Below are 18,214 nucleotides of genomic sequence, written 5' to 3'. Positions count from 1 at the left end.
AATTGAGTGTTGAGAGAATATAATTTTTTCGCGTATCTTGCGCTATTACTTGACTTTTTCATAATTCAAACTATTATCTGTTATTATATTACCTACATAAAACTATTGTTGTAACCAAAATGATTTTAAAAATAGTATTAAAAATTGTTCCTGAGAATCAATAGTGCTGAATGGGTTCATGTTGACAATTTAATTCTTTTCCATAAACAAACGACGACAGTGGTGGAACTTTAAGTTGCCTATCCACGACGCCGTGATACTTTCATTTTACAATACTGGATTGTATCAGCATTGATTATACTGATTATAGATAGTACCAAGGTGGATATATATATATATATATATATAATATATCCACCTTGGATAGTACTATACGTAATCAGTTTTATTAGTAATAAATTATGTATTAAGTATATAATTTATATTAAGTTACCAAGATAACTATATAGACACAAACAATTTAGCAATTTTTCTATCCACTTTTATAAACATACCAATATGATTATATATAGGAACCAGTATTAGGTATCTGAATAGAATAAGATATAGTACCTATATAAAAGTAAACTATTGATTTTAGATTCTGTGTGGAGTGATAATAATTGTAATGACTTTACAAAAATTTGTATAACGCGAAACCAGTTTTCAAAAAAAATCGATTTTCTTATTGTTTGGAAGTGATAATAAATAATAATTCATTACAACGAATAACCGAAGTGATATCTGAAATTTTAACCAAATTATTGTACATAATACCATTTTCTATACATCATGGCACTAATTATAATGTACACGATAATATTCTACATTATACTAGGGTATATGTGTAGTAATCAATGGTCATGGTATAATTTTCGAAAAATATATCGATTCATTTTGAGCTATTTATAGACTTTTTAAATTTTCTAATTGTTTAAGTTTTTTTTTCTTCTATAAATGTCAGTAAAAATCTTTTCGTTCGTCAAAAAGCTTAAAAATGTAATACGAAATGTAATGCTGTCAACTTAAGATTCGGTGCTTTATCCCGGACACCGTGTATTATATTATTATATTGCAGTGATAGTAGTAATTATGTTTCAAGTGATTAATGAGACTGTAAAGTGTGTTAGAACTTAATTGTAAGAAAATATTATACATTATTAGAGCGGTTCTTAACCCGTGGTCCGTGACATCCTGGCAGTCCGCGATACTTGTGTCAAGGGTCCGCGACGCTATCGTCTTTCTGCCTTCTGGCCGTACACAATATGCGTGCATATGCGTATTTGTATAGTCGTATATAAGTACTAGAAAATATTTAAATATATACCTAAACACAAAACACGTAATCTATTAAGGCTCTGAATTTCAGAGTCTGAAAGTTATAATACCATTTTCCACTATAAAATACCTCTGCGAAAAAGCTTTTTCTGCTCTAGTATGTACATATTATGATAAGTAAGAAATTGCTTGCAAAATATAGCTGATTCCGAGCTGCGGTCAAAAGTATTACCCAGTATGTCGACATTGAAATTTCGAAACTTGTAGCAGATGCGCAACATTATCAGCCTTGGAATTAATTAAGTAATTAATTTTTTATTGTGCTATTAAAGATATTTTTGTATGGTTTGTAATGAAAAAATAAAATTTTGTGTAATAAATGTGTGAATTTAATTACATCGCGTAAAAAATGTTATTATTTAAATATTATTTTTTTGCTCATAAGCTCGGAGTCCATGGTTTACTGGCTTCAAAGACTATTTCCACAGGTGGCTGCGTACACCAAAAGGAATCGCTGCAAAGTCGTAGCAGCTTTTGCACGCGGCATACGTGTGATGACGTGACATCACAAATGGTGATTTTGGTTGCTTTTTTGGATGCAACGTGACAAAACTTCTTATCGGCCTACAGTACTTATTTTTATACATTATTTCCATTTTTAAAATCATTTTAATCGAAAAACAAAATAATGTCATATCTTCTGAACACGTATTTTCCGCGCAGCACGAGGCCGCTAAAAAGTCACTGCGTAGGTAATCGACCGTTGTTTTCGTTTTCTTCTTAGTAAAAACGATTTCCACATTCCACATAGGCGTATTTCTTAGTGTGACTTCCACTGCGGTTGGTGACTCATAAAACGCGACTTTTTTTCTGTGACATAATAATACGGTAGATTAATTAATAGGCCCGAGGGGAATTTGAATGATTATAGGTATGCGTATTTATGTCATTGCGGCAGGTTATTAATTTAAATAATTATTACATAATTGTTCGTGCAATTATAAATATCCATTAAAATGTATTAGCCTTCAATATTCGTATCACATTATTACATCGTTTTACCATCATTATTTTTCTTATTATTATTTTTATAAAAAAAATGTTTTCTTTTTTTTTTTACTTATTGGCTACGATGAAATGTAAATAAAACTGAGTTGTACAAACATAACAAACGTTACGTATAATGAACAATAAAATGAATGTACTTCAGTCATTTGCAATTGTAGTTGTAATGTTTTTGATTATATTTTTTGTTTTTACGAAATACATTCCATTATACCGATTATACCACGTGAACTGTGATAATTTTAATAACAATTTAGTGAGTATCGATTACGACTTTTATATTATAACAAAACAAAATACTAATGTAGGTACTTGTGCATTTTGTATTTAGATATCAAACAGAAATGCTGAAAACAACACCGATTCATCTCCGCCTATAAAATTCCCGATTTCGTTTCTTATTGTCAATTTTGTCTACGTTTACGCCATTATGATAATTATTATTTGTTTTTACGGCTTATACGGATGGGCCGCGACGAACGTAATAGTTTCGATTGGAAAATTTTCAAAACAACCCTGTGATATCGAGAACAATGAAAACAGCATTAGTGACATCATTTTAATTTCACAAATCGTAGAAGACGACAAATTGATTCCCGAGGCTATTCCATTGCAAATTTTACCAGAGACAACAGAATCTAATGCCACTAATAATTACCATTGTACGTGGGTAGGCGATTGGAACAAATATTGATACTTAGAAATCGATTATAGGTATTAAACTGATTTCATTTTAAATCATTCAAAAAATTATATGTTTTATACTATTTATGTATAAAAATGTAAAACTCCTGTATTGATTAATATAATATAATTTATAATATTGTTTATAAGCTTATAAGTATTGGAAAACAATAATTTTAATATTTAATTGTTTATTAAATTGTCGATTTGAATTGAGTATTAAAATAAATGTTTGTTGGTACTATAATGATTATTTGGTTGTATGCTATATTGGTATATTTGGTTTATATGTAAAAAAGATTTTATGGATTCGTGTTACTCAATAATATTTTGAATCATTTATTTTCAACTGATTTTGTGTCGAACCCAAATAAACAGAAATGTATTATGTATATGTAATTATCAGTGTCATTCTGATTAATAAAAGAATTAACATTAAACCTTGTTTTTGCGTTCGATATATAATTATTAATCTATAACATAATAAATGTATTACGGGTAAAATATTATAGTATACAAATTGAAACAATAAACCGTTAAAATTACGAAAGAAACCAATATCGGTCTGGCGCGCTATGCTATCCGGTCATTGCTAGGACATTTTTCAATATTGGGAGCCTGTAGTGAAATGGGAAAATGTATGACTAAATCACTTAGATTCGTGAGTGGAAATTTAAATGGGTCCAAGATGATTTTAATTTTGATTTCCAAAACACCAATAATATCTGGATCATTTATTTTGTCTGTTTGTTGGAGAAGATATCGTTCAACATTTCAACTTATAAACAAAGATGAAATTATTTATATAATATTATGCCTAGAAATACCTAAATTAAAAAAAAGTTTGACCAACTAAGCCAACAATCGTAATAAATTCTCGATTTCTAAACGTATTGAAATACGACGCAATTAAGTACAGTGTATGTACCTATTTTGTATAATATTATTTAAAAATAATATATTTATCGACAATCGTAACTATACTCGCAAGTAGAATGAGTAGACACGTCTGAATCCAGGCCATCTCGGATGTGATTTTATAAGGCCTCCTTAATCTCCTACGTGTCAATTCATCATCTCGCCTAGTGGTTCCGAGAATCGCATATCATCATCGTATATTTTACTAAACTCGTATGTTATTTTATTAGATATTATGTATTATATATATATGTTATATCATAATTATACATTCTGTCCTCGTATATATTCTATGATTATATTCTATAATATTATGATATTATGTGCTTTTTCGTTACCTAAAATACGTATTTCGTTTTGAACGATGTGTGTCATAGGCGGATAGGTCTACCGGGAAACCAGGCATTTTCCGGGTGGGTCCCCCCTTCGTATTTCGGCCATGGGGCCCTTTTTATGGTTAACGCAATGACTCATTAATATTATACAATTACAACAGAAATTAGAAATATTATTTTATATAACAATCTTATAATATCTATAAATCTATGACTGTTCTGTGGTATTACTGGTATTTAACAAAATATTTCTTATTGCCTATTGGCCCGCAGTTGCAGCTCTGCCACAACAACTACAGCGTGTTGGTGAAATATAATTTATACGCAAATACATACCGTGGCCTCCATTTTGAATATAAATGTATGTTTACTTTACCCATTACACAAGTAGAATTTTAACGTACATTTTCTAAATTAAAATTTGTAAAAAATTATTTTAGAATTACTATAGATCAGAATGTATCAGAGAGTATGTTGTTAATGAATGTAGAGGAAGATATTATAAATAAAATTGATTTTGAAGACATCTTTAATAAATTAGGAAATAGAAGCCCAGTATTTGATAGAATGTTATTATTTTAAATTAAAAAATAAATAAATGATTAAAAAAATGTGTTTTGTTATACATTGTTTTCTTTTGATATGGTAGCTAATATAATTCACATATTAATGTTCTTGCGAGTGAAGTCAGCTTTTTTTTTCTTGTGGTGGCCCCTTTTAACAATTTCCAGGTGGGCCAAAAATGGCCTATCCGCTCATGGATGCGTCTAAGTAAAACAATGAGAGTTCGGCCATCTGGTCGTCGATCGCCACCCTTTTCTTAATGGCAAAAACTGTTTATGCATGGCTTGACCATTACTACTTTCTTAACCTGTACAGGTGAGATTGTACAGCCTATTCGGACTCTGGTCCCGAAGTTGCCTCGCTTTCCCATTGTATTTCCCACGGCGTGATTTAAATGTTAATATTCAATTATACCTTTTAATTATCTAATATATGCTAAGACGAAATGGACTATAATTATAGTATTGACGTATTGTATATTATTGTCCGTTACAATAGAATACAAATCGATCAAATTTTAAAATAATATATAGCATTACCTATACTATTATAATAAATAGTAAACATATTTATTATTTTTCAACAGATAATAATAGTATTTTTTACGTTTGTAAAAATACGCAAATGCACATATAAAAGTTTTTTTCAACAAAAGTGGTATTTGTTTTTGTGTAGATAGTGTAGAATATAATGCGCATAGTCGTATATATTATTAAAAAAACATACAAAAAAAATAAATAAATACAAATTACAAGAAAAAATCATTTTACAATAAAAACTTTAAAATGTTCATAATATATTTCATATATAAAATTAAAAATATCACATTACAAAACAAATTAAACTCCATTACAAAAACATTTTTTTTTTTTTTTGTCCCTCATTATAAGCCAATAGTAATTATTGCGACGTACATAGTTCTATCCGTCGAGTACTGATCAATAAAATAATCACATTAATACAATAATACATTGACATAATGATATGAGTTTGGGACATTACGATTTACTAGTACCTATGTGTTTTTTAGTTTAATTTTTATCTATACAATAACACAATAACTTCATTTTAGCGTCATCCATACAAACACTCTGATTGCCATATAAATTTAATCTACTAACTGAACCCATCATTTCAAAGTTATCGTTATGATGTCTTAACGTTGCTTCGAATTTCGCAGAACCAGGAACTGTAATTATTTGTATTATGTAATCTTTCACTGAAGTATAATAATTGTCGATTTCAACTGACGCTTTATAGATCTCGTGCAGCGTCAGATTTGCGCAAAGTGTATTATACGCCGACAACTCGAAATTTACATATTGCATTAAGGCATTGGCCGCTTTAACAACGCTTGCGTTATCTACAGTTAAGTCCTGCCTCTCATTTTGGCACGCACAATAGTTTTTTGGTATTCCAGCTGTTTTGCAATTTTTATTTTCTGGAATTTCAAGAAATAAACTTGTGCCTCTTTTATTTTCGTTCATTTTTGTTCGTTTTGCAATTGAATTATCATCGAGCTGTTTCATGTCGACAAACTCTAATAGTGTTTCGTGTAAATCATATGGTGTTGTTAGACGAATTATGTTTTTATTCAAATTCTCCATTGCGCTGGGATACATATTTTGAAACCACTGTGGTATGATGAAATTTAACATGGGTAGTTTATCTTCCAAACTACCCTGGAATGTGTCCCTAAAGCGTCCCCACCTGATTCCGTGATCACTCATTAGTATGACAATCGTTTTATTGAGCTCACCAGACTTGTTAAACGCATCAAAAAAGTCCCTTAAATCATCGTCACCAAATTTCGGATACTCTACGTAATCGTGCGTTAGACTCGTCGTCCAAAATACACTCATATATAAGTGATTAGTCATAGATAAAGCAATTTTATAGGCATAATCAAGAATCATGGACATTGCCAACCGAGTACCATAACAACCTAAAGTGTTTAGTATCAATGTGTGGCCTATGCTGTTTTCAGCATGATTCAAAATAGGTCTTAAATAATGGTCGGTGGGTTGTTTAAAAAATCCAGATTTAAAATAATTAAAAGTTCCAATGATAGTACTATCTTCTGCGAAAATTGTGCTAAAATTAGCATTTTTATAATCATCCCAGACAAAATGACACTTATCAAAAAAATTATCGTTTTCAGGCCAACAATTTATTTTCAACTCTTCTATTGACATTCCAGTTAATGCGGGAACTACATTTGGAAACGTGTTATCCTCGACTTTATTATAACCCTTCATTTCCACAGTGCCAATTTCAGATAGGAACGCACTAGTTTTTGGCATTTGACGGTGAAAGTTCATACGAGATACTGAGTCCAAACCCAGAAGTAATACACTCACATCTTTGTCTTTTCGGTTCCTTACTGACGAAGTTGGGCGTATGAATATATGAAAATATTTGTAAACTACACTTGAATTTAATGTGCATACTACTTCAACCATTTCGTTCGAAACTGTCGTATTGTGTACAAAATATACTTTTTCACCAAGTCTATAAGAAAAATAAATACATTTACAATTGTACACCTAATACCTTTTTTATATCAATGTAAGTTTGATGCATCCTGCCACTAAATATAAAATTAATTATACTATGTGGAAAGTGCTATACCTTAAAATACTATATGGTTTAGCTTAGGTTATTTCATTTGATATTAGTTATTAAGTATTAATGTTTCTGGAATTTTAATACAGTAAAACCTCTATATTCCGGGCCTCATTAGTCCGGACTTCGCTTAATCCGGACAGCCGTTTAAATACGTAAATAAACCGGTCGTAGGAAAATTACGCTACTTTTCACCGTAGATTAAAATAAACATGAAAACGAGTTCTACAAGTTTCCTATAAATTCGGGTTATTGTGATAACATATTTATCAATACCAATTGTTATTTAAGTTATCCAATAAAATATGCAATAAAAGTTTTATAGATTTATAATTTTTGGTTATTTTGTTTAATCTGGACTTTCATTAATTCGGACAACCTAGAGCCCCAATTAGTCCGGATTAATAAGGTTCTACTGTATTATACTACACAGCCACATAGGTAGGTCGTAGGTAAAAGGTATATTATATAGGTATTTCATGTCGTTTCATGTCGACTGATACAAATTATAAATACTCATAGTCAAATAAAAACAAAAAGTTTTCTTATTAAATTATACAAAGTCTGTTTTGTTTGCTTAACATAAGGCCATATAGGTATATCTATATTAGGGAATCTTATATTACATTTTCTAGTCTTAGGTATAAAAATTAAACATTTTATATATTTTTCACTACAACATAATTTGCAAATGTTTGTGAATTTAATGAATTTTGCTAAAATTTGAAATTCAAATGCTTATACAAATTTTATATGACTTTCTAGTTTTTCTATAGGAAATACAGTTTATAACAAATCTCGTATTTAATTAATTCGTTTTTAAACCAAGTGAAACATTTTTACTAACATTATTAGAAGAAAACTAAAACAAATTTAAAATGTCTATGAATAGCAATTTAAACAAAAAATATAGCCTTTATATTTTATTTTTATCAAACTTAAATATGACTTATAAGAAAACTGTATTCAACGACATGAGATACCTATACACTCCTAACCTGGTAAACATGCATATTTATTATTTGAACTTAAAGTAGAAAAATACTCTTACTTCACACCATTATCATTAAATGTGTTAGGATCTTGGTCGTTGTCAATTACTGACCTTTCTACTGGAATGTAATAACATACGAAACTTGTATCACCCTCACTGATATTTAAAGTAGCCCATGCTGTCATATTTAATATTAGAGATGTTAAATTTGAGGTTATTAAATATGGGAGAGTAAGATTCCATTTTGTTTTACAATTTAGTTCTACGCTAGGATTAAGATATTTATCTATTTTAGGTCCATTCAAATACATTTCTGGAATTTGACATCCTGATGTTTTAATTAAATATCCAGATTTATCTGAAACAAATAACAATTATACATAAATGTGATACCTAGTAGTATTATCAGTTTATAGGTTAGGTGTTTGTATAGTTTTGTAGAATATCATGATATGCTGCTCTTATGGCTCACTCTCACACTATCATGTGTAATGATATGCTCACAGATCATTGTACAAAAAATGCTTTCAAATAATAAATAACGGCCAGACTGTCGCACGTAGAAATCGGTCACATGTGATAAAACAATAAATTATCAATAACAAAAAGAGACGAGTACGGTAAGCGTAGCACATTTATAATGGTAAGAGCAAAGAGTGTTACTTTCTTATACAAAAGGAAGGGTAAAGGGTGTATCTACAGCCGAAGGACGACCTAGTTTCGAGGCTCGCGATTACCCTTTGAAAAAGCCGCCTAACACTCTCTGGTCAGCATAGCCGTATATCGTACCTCTCAGTAGTGCATGAGGACCAGCCACAGAGTGCACGAGCACCAGTCATCTCGTCAACAACCCCTCTCGAGTACATGACGGCAAACAGCATCCAAACCACAACTTTTCTACACCGAATTCTACGAGCGGCAACTGGACTCCTTGTGTTGAGCAATAATCAGTGTGTGTTCGTTATTTCGAGTTGTTTAATTTTAAATATTATTTCGTGTCACCTAAAACTGATACTGCATAGCCCAGGGACGGCTGCGAGTCAGGTAATACTTTTGGTACAATAATTTGTGTTGATCGCTGGTATCACGCAGTAAAATCATTTGCTTACAACCTTACTGTACGGTGTATTTGATCATATTCTCGAATCACGACCTCGAGAGCCCTCCGACGATCAGGAGGAAGGTAATAGCTTAAATCAGGTAATTCTAATATAACTATTGACAGGCGTCTTATTTATATTTATGTTATTATCTTATACATTCCATTCCTCTTTTTTTTTGAGTTATTACACATGTATTCTAATGTAATTTAATGATTTATAATGTTCAATGTTATATTAATAAAAATTTATATTAAAAACACCAGAGTAAATATATTAATTATACAATCTTAAATGAATAATTATTTATTTTAATATAGTTCGTTGGGTAAAAGGAAAGAAACAGTAATATTTAGCTACCTAAGTCATTTTAAAGACACTACTTTTAGAAAAGTAATTCTAAATGTAATAATAATAAATTGGATATTGACTGCACAATTATATTAGGTAGGTACTTCTATAGTAATTTTCTAAAAAAATTTCAAATTCACGAAATGGTCCTTTGATTTAAAACTATTATCTAATAATTATTCACCTTATTATTTTGTATAAAAATTGAACTGTGATAGTGATATTATAAATAAATGTTGTAATTTCTAAATTTTTTTTTCTAGTTTTACTGAGTCTTCGTGTCTACAGCTTTAAATTCTTATACTATAGAGGCCGAAAATGTATGCATTTACATATTTATACTGTTTGTATACGAAGGTTCGAAATATGTGCGTTTCAAATCAAACTGATTGAAGACGAAATTTTGTTTTGCATACTGATGCATATATTTTGGGGTTAATGCATATTTTCTTATTAAAGCATATAATTTGTATAGTTTTAACACTTTTAATAAAAATAATACATTTTTACTCTTTTCTTGGTAATATGTTGTCAACAATTATTTTTAAATAATCACGGAAATCTTTTTGATAATCAAAATACATACCTAACCTAACCTATTAGATTCTGAGCGCGGAGCGATGAATGTATTGATTTTACAATTATGTGTGTTTATTATTTTTTTTTTTTAAATATGTTATTTATGTTTGTCATCACCCATTGAAACAGTAAAAGTGCTTCAATTTTCTTCAACAGCATCTCTTCTGGTAGGAAAAAGAATCTTGTTGGTACATTCAAAAGTTAAAAATTCCCAATAGCTTACAAAAGTGTCAGGAAAAACAAACAATAAGTTAAGGAAAAACTGAGATTTTTACACAAAAATAGTTTTTGAAAAAATTGATTTTGTTTTATAGTGTAACTCTAAAAAAAATAACAGACTATAAATGAAATTTTCATTGAATGTTTATAGTACCAATTTCTATACACCATAACATTTTTACGTAATTGCCTCTCGTTTTGGGCTATTAATAGGCATAAGAAAATTTCGAGTTTCATTAGTTTTTTTTAACTACCATGGTTTATGATCTTTGTTTGAACTTACTTAACTAAATAAAATAAATACATAATATATTTTATAATATATTTATAATATACATACCTATATAATCCATAATAAATTAAAATATATAATTTTTTATTAAATTTCCAAACATTTTCCATTGCATCGAAATGTGATTTTCATACTTAATGTTTTTATAGTATTACAGAAATAATTTGACATTAGGTATACTCTATTTAAGATATTTTTTACTCAATTATTTTGCCATTTTGATCATGCATATTTGCATCATAATTAGTACCTTTGTAATTCATATAACTCTGGTCTCTAATTATAAGATATTAAACGTCAAAAAAAAAAAAATATTAAGTAATTTGAATGTTTCAAAATTTTAAAGGGGTTCATAATAATGTGTGATAATTAATGCTAGATACCTATACTGGTTAGTTTAAGTTAGAATTTATAGAGAACAAAGATAATTATCATTTTGTGTTTATTTTTGAAAAAATATTAGGTCAAATGTAAATATATTTGTATTAATGGGATTCAGAAACAATTATAATCTATAAGGTCATAATGTACCTACTGTATTCTGCATAAGTTGAGACCTATACCTAATAAAATACCTATGTATTAAAATGATTATTACAATTATTACCTTTATGGCCTTATATAATATATTATATAAGATCTTATAAATTATTATACTAATTCATGTTTGTAAACAAATTTACAGTAGGTAAGAATCAGTAAGATTAATATGATGACATTGATTTTCAAATATTGATGTAACCAATTTAAATAATATAATATTTAATTTATTAAGATGAAATTAATAGTATCAAATAATAAAAGGAGTAGGTAACCTGTAATTTTCTTTAATTTTGTATTACTGTGTCACACATATTATATACCTATCTAATATAAATTGAATTGTAATTTAACACTTACCGTGGTCTAAGATGAGTGAACGTGGTTCAAAAAGAGGCACTTCAAATGCAGTCAACGAATAATATGAGTAAGTCCAATATAATAATGTGAAGAATACCATCCATAGCATGAAAATGTTTGGTTTCAAAAATATGTGCTTGGTTGTATCGAGCATTGTTCTACAAAAAAATGCAATTAAAATTATACATTAAGTAAACAGTAACTACCTAAAAATAAATTAACTGTTCTGGTTCGGTTCTGATATTTTGATAAAAAAAAATAAAGCTATCGGTTCCAAATAATTTTGGTACCTACCGGTTACAGATAATTTAGGTGCCGAAAAGTATAATAATTTTAAATACTTTTCCGGAATGCGGGTTTAATCAATAATATGAGAAATATTAAAAAACTCATATAAAACTCATACATAGTTTATGTACAAAACAGTAATATCATTCAATTATGGTAGATAAAATAATTTTATTTTTGAACCTAAAAGAAATTTAATTTGAAAATTCCTGTTAGATTTCGGTACCTACTTAATTTATTAAAATAAAGGTTCCGGTTCCAGAACTGATTCTTTTAGGTTCAGTACTAGTCCCTGATAAGTGATAGGTACTATCTATTATAATTCGGAAATAAAATCCAAAATCCCCAAAGCAAATAATAATAATAATAATAATAACTTTATTGACTTTTAAGAAAAAATTTACCATAATTATACAGTTAAAAATGATTCAAATGATTGTCTCCAAAAACGTAGGCTGAGACAACAGTTCTTATTTTAAGGTGTGTTTATAACTAAGAGTGTTTAAGACAACTAAGTTAATAATTTTTATCAAACTATTCAAATTAAGTTTAAACAAATACATAAGTAATAATTTAATAATAAATCATAAGACAGGGACAATATTTAAGTATAGAACAAATTTATGGATGTGAGTCTTAAAATACATATATTATATAATTATATATCATAAAATACTCATAACTCGCTTTAAAATTAAAATATAATATAAAACCTATAAGATATTACCTATATATAATTATCTTTACTTTACATTTTATAAGAAGTCAATTCACTCCAGTGGCGTATATAGAAATAACTTTTGGGGTGGGCTATCTTCTTATAAATATATATAAAACTGAAATCAAGCAAAAGAGGAAATCTTTGTTACGGTTTGGCTTCGAAACTTCTTATCCAATTGTCATGCAGTTTTTTTTAAATGAAAGAGGATATCACGGAGCAGGTTTTAGGCATAAATAAAGTCCGATAATTCAACCACTAAAGGAGAATATAAGGGATTGTAAAAATACAATAGTGGTGCCATCTATCAAGCAATATTTAAGCTTTCGAGTAGAAATGGTTGCTATGTATTATTATTATTATTATTATTATTATTATTACCTATTATTATTATTATTATTATTATTATTATAAACTATCTATGCATATACGATTAATAAATAAAATTGGACATAAATCATACACTTATACGTACAAACAGCACGGGGTCCGCGATCTAAATAACAAATTGGACAAAGTTTGAGTCATATAGAGTTGGTATATTTAACTGGTAACGAAGTGCACGGGATCAGCTAGTATATTATATGATTGAATTTTAAATGATACTTTAATTTTACAGTAAAATCTAACAAAATTTGTTACTTATATAGTCGACGAAATTACCTTCCACTAAATATAAATGAATGCGGTATTATTACTTTTTTTGTCTAGATAATATTATTAGTTATTAGTTATTACTTTTAATTATAAAATTGATAATTGCAGTATATTATACTTAATACTTAAGTTAAAAAGTAATTCAAGATGTTAGGATTTATAAACAGGAATACGATTAATTTTAAAATCATTAACTCACTTATAATATTATTTAATTTTAGTATAATATTTGTCAAATTGAGATTTAACTTGCTGTACTTTTAATTTTTATTACTAAAGGGTATACCGTATACGGTATACCCTATCCGTTTATAAATAAAAAAATCTGGTAAGTGGATGTCGCTCTGCTGTACATTAGATTACAATAAGTGAGTCATTATATAATGGATTGTATTAGACTTGAATTCAATGATATCATATCATTGTATAAGAAGAACGATTCTGAGCGGATATGGTTTGTCAGTCTGGATATTTTATATTATTATTATTTATTTTATCATGTAAGTTGAATTAATATTATGATATTATTATTTTTTATTCGTTTCTATAGTGATAAACAAAGCGATAGAAATTAAAATTCCATTTTTAGCGTTTTTTCGTAATTTTTCGGTGGTTTTTCCTGTGGCATTTAATAACTATTGAGAAAATCGAAAAATGACCTGTCTAAAGTACCATCTCGATCCAATTATCTAAGATATAAGGTACTATATATGTTGAAATCGAAGCACTCCTTCTGGTAGAAATTTTGTATACAGGATAATATAAAAAAAAATAAATAAAAAATAAACACCACTGTAAAACCAATAGCTTTCTCGCTCCGCTCAGAATCTAAAATAAATATGTATATATAACAATATCATGTAATATAATATTATGTACCTATTTATCAATATTAAATAATGTAATAATTATCATTCAAATTTTGTAAACTTTTATTATTATTGACAGCTGTACCCAACAGTACGGTTGGGTATAGCTTTGGAGATTTTTTTTCCCGAGATTCTAATAATATAAAGGTATACTTTCTCAGTCTATCTCTCTCTCTCTCTCTCTCTCTCATATACACATTGTTAACCAATAATAACTGCCTGTTTCCAATAACAATAATAAAATATATTAATAAAAATCAAAAGCCTTTTGTTAGTCTGGCTAAAACTCAGAAATGGCTTGACCGATTTTGTTGTGTTTGTAATAACTTCGATCATTTCCCCGAGAACCTACACATGTATATCATAAACAGCATGATACTCAACGTGTTAATAAATCATTCGTAATTAGTAATTACGTACGCACATCGCGGGGTCTGAAAATATACTGTTTGCAATGTTTGCATAATCACAAGCGTGTCTCACGGGTGGAATGGCAACTATAATATAAATATATAATATAATCAAACTTGTCCTGACTGACTCAGTGACTGATCAACGTAAAGCCTAATAATTAATGATAGCTTGAGGCCTGCAATTTTCAAGGTACCTTCGTAGTTTGTACCACCATTTAAGTGTGCACTAAGCAAGTATATTTTAAAAAATTTGCATTTTAATGTGGTGATTGCACAAGTATATTGAGATTTAAGATTCAAGATGATAGTTGAAAATCTTTAAGTTTTGAACATCAATGCATCGCGTATTAAATAACGAACTGAATAAAGTTTGAATCATATAAAGTTGGCATTTTAAACAGTCAATAAGGCAATAAAGTGCATGGGATCGGCTAGTATATAATATTTTAAACACAATTTTACTCTGTAAGTAACTATTATAATGATAGAAATTAGGATAATAATTAGATTACAAAAAAAATATATATAATTATATAAACATTATATATTAACATTTATTGAAAATATTTTTTTTACTTAATTTAAGTTTCAGTGTTTTAATAACATATTTTTTTGTTAGGTAGGTATTCGACAATTAAAAAAAAAATTTCATTTCGGGGCGTAGTTTTCAAATTATTTTGGATTTGTTTAAGGTGATCCATATCCATTTTAAATTATATACTTTTTATTTTATTTCAACTTGTTTGTTAAAAATAAAATTTTCACCACATATAAAGGAGAACATTGGCTGTGCAATATCGTTTTTATTTTTTTGATATCACTTAAATGAATGAAGTTCTTATTGTTTCAAAATCCATTATTATTTGTGTTTTTAAAACTTTAATAATTTTTTTTTTGAAATTCCGATAACGATAAAATAAAAACGATAACGCACAACCAAAGTTCTCCTTTTTATGTGGTGAAAATTTAGTTTCTTAGATCTCGGTTCTTTCCCGCGCAAGACAGTTTTTGCTATGTTGTACATTTGTAGGACGGAGGGACACATGTGGGTGTAACGTCTTCTTAATACCGATTTTAACCCTTTATATTTGACTTTTTATTTTATTTTTATAAATTAAGTACTGTATAAAAAAATTAACATTTTAAGAACCCCTATTTGGCAGGTATTAATTTTAATTAAGTGTACCTATTTCAGAGTTTAGGTAATAATATAATATAATTAATACTAAAACTATAAAAAATATACTATTATAATAAATAATTTACCGACTGTTTATGGAAGTTTCACTATACCATTGTATTCTAAACATTGTAAGATTAAAAAAAAACATTACTGACATATTACACGTATATTGTATATGATTAGCAAAACTTAAATTATAAAATATTTAAAACATAAATAGGTATCCACTAAACCTACCTATTTTATTAGTTAACAATATTTAAATTTTAAACTAGTATACGATACCTTCATTACGTATTTAATATTATAACTGCAGCCCTTCAGGCTTCAGGCATATTAGTTAGGGAACAGTTATAAGACAACTTACCCTGAAACACTTTTAAACGTACAAATTGTTATTATTTTTAGAAATTCTACATTGGTTATTGCGAATTGTGATTTGTGATTCAATAATAACTGAACGCAGGTAGGTACCACGCTTGTTATAGATTACATGGAAATTAGAATTTAGATTTTTGGAAATTGCTTTATGACAATTCTGTTATAAATAATATTCTTATTTTTTACTATAGATCCATGATTTTATAATTTTATGTTATATTTACCAGTAATTAGTAATAACTAACTTTATAATTATATTATACCTACTACTATAGATAAAATATCTATTGGATTTTGGAACCAAAAAAAACAAAATATAGGTTTCGGTTTCGGTTTCAAAAAAAAAGGTATTTAAGGGTTCCGGTCTGGTTCCGGTTCTAAGATTTTCAAAAGGTTTCGGTCCAAAACCGGTCAACTTCGGCACGGTTCCAGTCCCTGCTTTCAATATTTATGCGTAATCTTATATCTAGTTAAGTAGGTAGTATAGTTGGTTGGTACGTGGTTGGAACTACACACCTAGGTCTTGCTATCCGGTTTGTTAGACTGACCACAGATATAAATAAGGTTTCTTAACTATATTTTACAGACCTTAGAAACTTACGTCCTGCTTTCAACTTAATTGAACGTGATATACCAGCGTATACACATAACACATAGATTGTTCAATGTCTAATGAGATAGTTACAAAATAATACAGAAAACTATTACCTGAGCAACCCTTTTCTTGAGAGTGTCATCGAAGCTCACAGCAGACAGTAGTTACCACAGCACGAGTGGAACAATTAAATTTAACTATTTATATATATTGGAAAAATTATAAGATTTAAATAAAATATAATAAAATTTAATATATACCTATATTTATTTTTTTTATTATTTTATGATTTGTCTAATAACACGGTTATTCAATCTATAAAAAAAAATCGATTTTTCAATATATTAAAAAAAAAAAAAACGTTTAGTGAAATGCTGTTAGCCTTAACTTAGCGATCCAAAACTGACAACCGTATTCATAAATATTAGTTATAAACGCTCGTACTCGTCGCTCCTGGGAATCCACTGAGTGTATTGTCAATGTTATGTTTATCTTTTTACTTATCATCACTATTTTTATCAAATCATTCAATTTCAAGTGGCTAATTAAACGGTTATTCGTTTTTGGTTTACTAAATATTAAACATCGATTAATGAGAAATCATTATTACGTATGAATAAACAATAACGTAAACATTTTCAAACGACCATAAACAATTAATGTTACTTACTAGTGAGTTGAATTAATATTATAATAATATTACAGCGAAATAACTCAAATCGTTATTCTTGGTTATTTAAGATGTAATTCACTCCAAGCTTGGACATAAAAAAAACTGTGTTTTTATATTTTGAGATTTTTAGTTACAGAATAACCACGTACGTGGAACCATGTAGTAAGTTTTCAATCCTTAGCTATACAATTTAAACATTTTATAAATTTTTATCAAAAAAATCATTTTTTAATTTCAAATTTGATAAAGGTTGTTAAAAATCTAACTTTAAATGCTTATAAAAGAAACTGTGCATATGTATTTTTAATATTTTTCAACTAATATTTAAACAATATATATTTTTTTTTTTTATTTATTTTAATCGAAAAAGACAAAAATAACATACATTATTATTGAGTAACATTTCCGATTATCTTTCTTCTTTAAGCAAAGCTTGTGTTGGAGAAAGAGTGTTATTATATAATATATGGTACAATTATTATAATTATAGAATTTACAAGATATAAAGTATAAGTTCTAAGTACGTATAAAGCTAAATATACAAATATAGTAAG

General features: G+C 28.0%; 2 protein-coding genes across 3 annotated transcripts; one reads left to right on the top strand and one right to left on the bottom strand.

Annotated features, from left to right (window-relative positions):
• Nucleotides 1–2,339: 2,339 nt before the first annotated feature.
• LOC100570325 lies at nt 2,340–3,110 on the top strand. Its single transcript, XM_003243052.4, has 2 exons — nt 2,340–2,578; nt 2,654–3,110. Exons 1-2 carry the CDS (start codon nt 2,441–2,443, stop codon nt 3,014–3,016), a joined length of 501 nt encoding a protein of 166 aa, XP_003243100.3. The 5' UTR covers nt 2,340–2,440; the 3' UTR covers nt 3,017–3,110.
• Nucleotides 3,111–5,652: 2,542 nt separating this feature from the next.
• LOC103308741 lies at nt 5,653–17,583 on the bottom strand. Of its 2 annotated transcripts, XM_029488083.1 has the most exons (5): nt 17,101–17,583; nt 16,379–16,387; nt 11,884–12,041; nt 8,500–8,800; nt 5,653–7,334 (listed from the first exon to the last, which is right to left on the bottom strand). In XM_029488083.1, the coding sequence occupies exons 1-5, from the start codon at nt 17,127–17,129 to the stop codon at nt 5,855–5,857; spliced, it is 1,977 nt and encodes a 658-aa protein (XP_029343943.1). In that variant the 5' UTR covers nt 17,130–17,583; the 3' UTR covers nt 5,653–5,854. The 2 variants fall into 2 exon arrangements, with proteins under 2 accessions (XP_029343943.1, XP_008180926.2); XM_008182704.3 differs by lacking the exon at nt 16,379–16,387 and having other exon boundaries at nt 17,101–17,581.
• Between the last annotated feature and the right edge of the window lie 631 nt (nt 17,584–18,214).

Source organism: Acyrthosiphon pisum, chromosome X (genome assembly GCF_005508785.2).
Source record: "Acyrthosiphon pisum isolate AL4f chromosome X, pea_aphid_22Mar2018_4r6ur, whole genome shotgun sequence".
NCBI classification, from domain to species: domain Eukaryota; kingdom Metazoa; phylum Arthropoda; class Insecta; order Hemiptera; family Aphididae; genus Acyrthosiphon; species Acyrthosiphon pisum.
This window is presented reverse-complemented; position numbering and strand designations above follow the sequence as displayed.

Bases quoted from the DNA above. Each gene is read 5' to 3' on its own strand.
- LOC103308741 (XM_029488083.1), bottom strand. From the start codon at position 17,129: ATGACACTCTCAAGAAAAGGGTTGCTCAG. The intron at 8,801-11,883 runs GTAAGTGTTAAA...TATTTGTTTCAG, and splicing joins TTCACTCATCTTAGACCACG to ATAAATCTGGATATTTAATT. The intron at 7,335-8,499 runs GTAAGAGTATTT...TTTTTCTTATAG, and splicing joins TTTAATGATAATGGTGTGAA to ACTTGGTGAAAAAGTATATT.
- LOC100570325 (XM_003243052.4), top strand. From the start codon at position 2,441: ATGAACAATAAAATGAATGTACTTCAGTCATTTGCAATTGTAGTTGTA. The intron at 2,579-2,653 runs GTGAGTATCGAT...TTTTGTATTTAG, and splicing joins ATAATTTTAATAACAATTTA to ATATCAAACAGAAATGCTGA.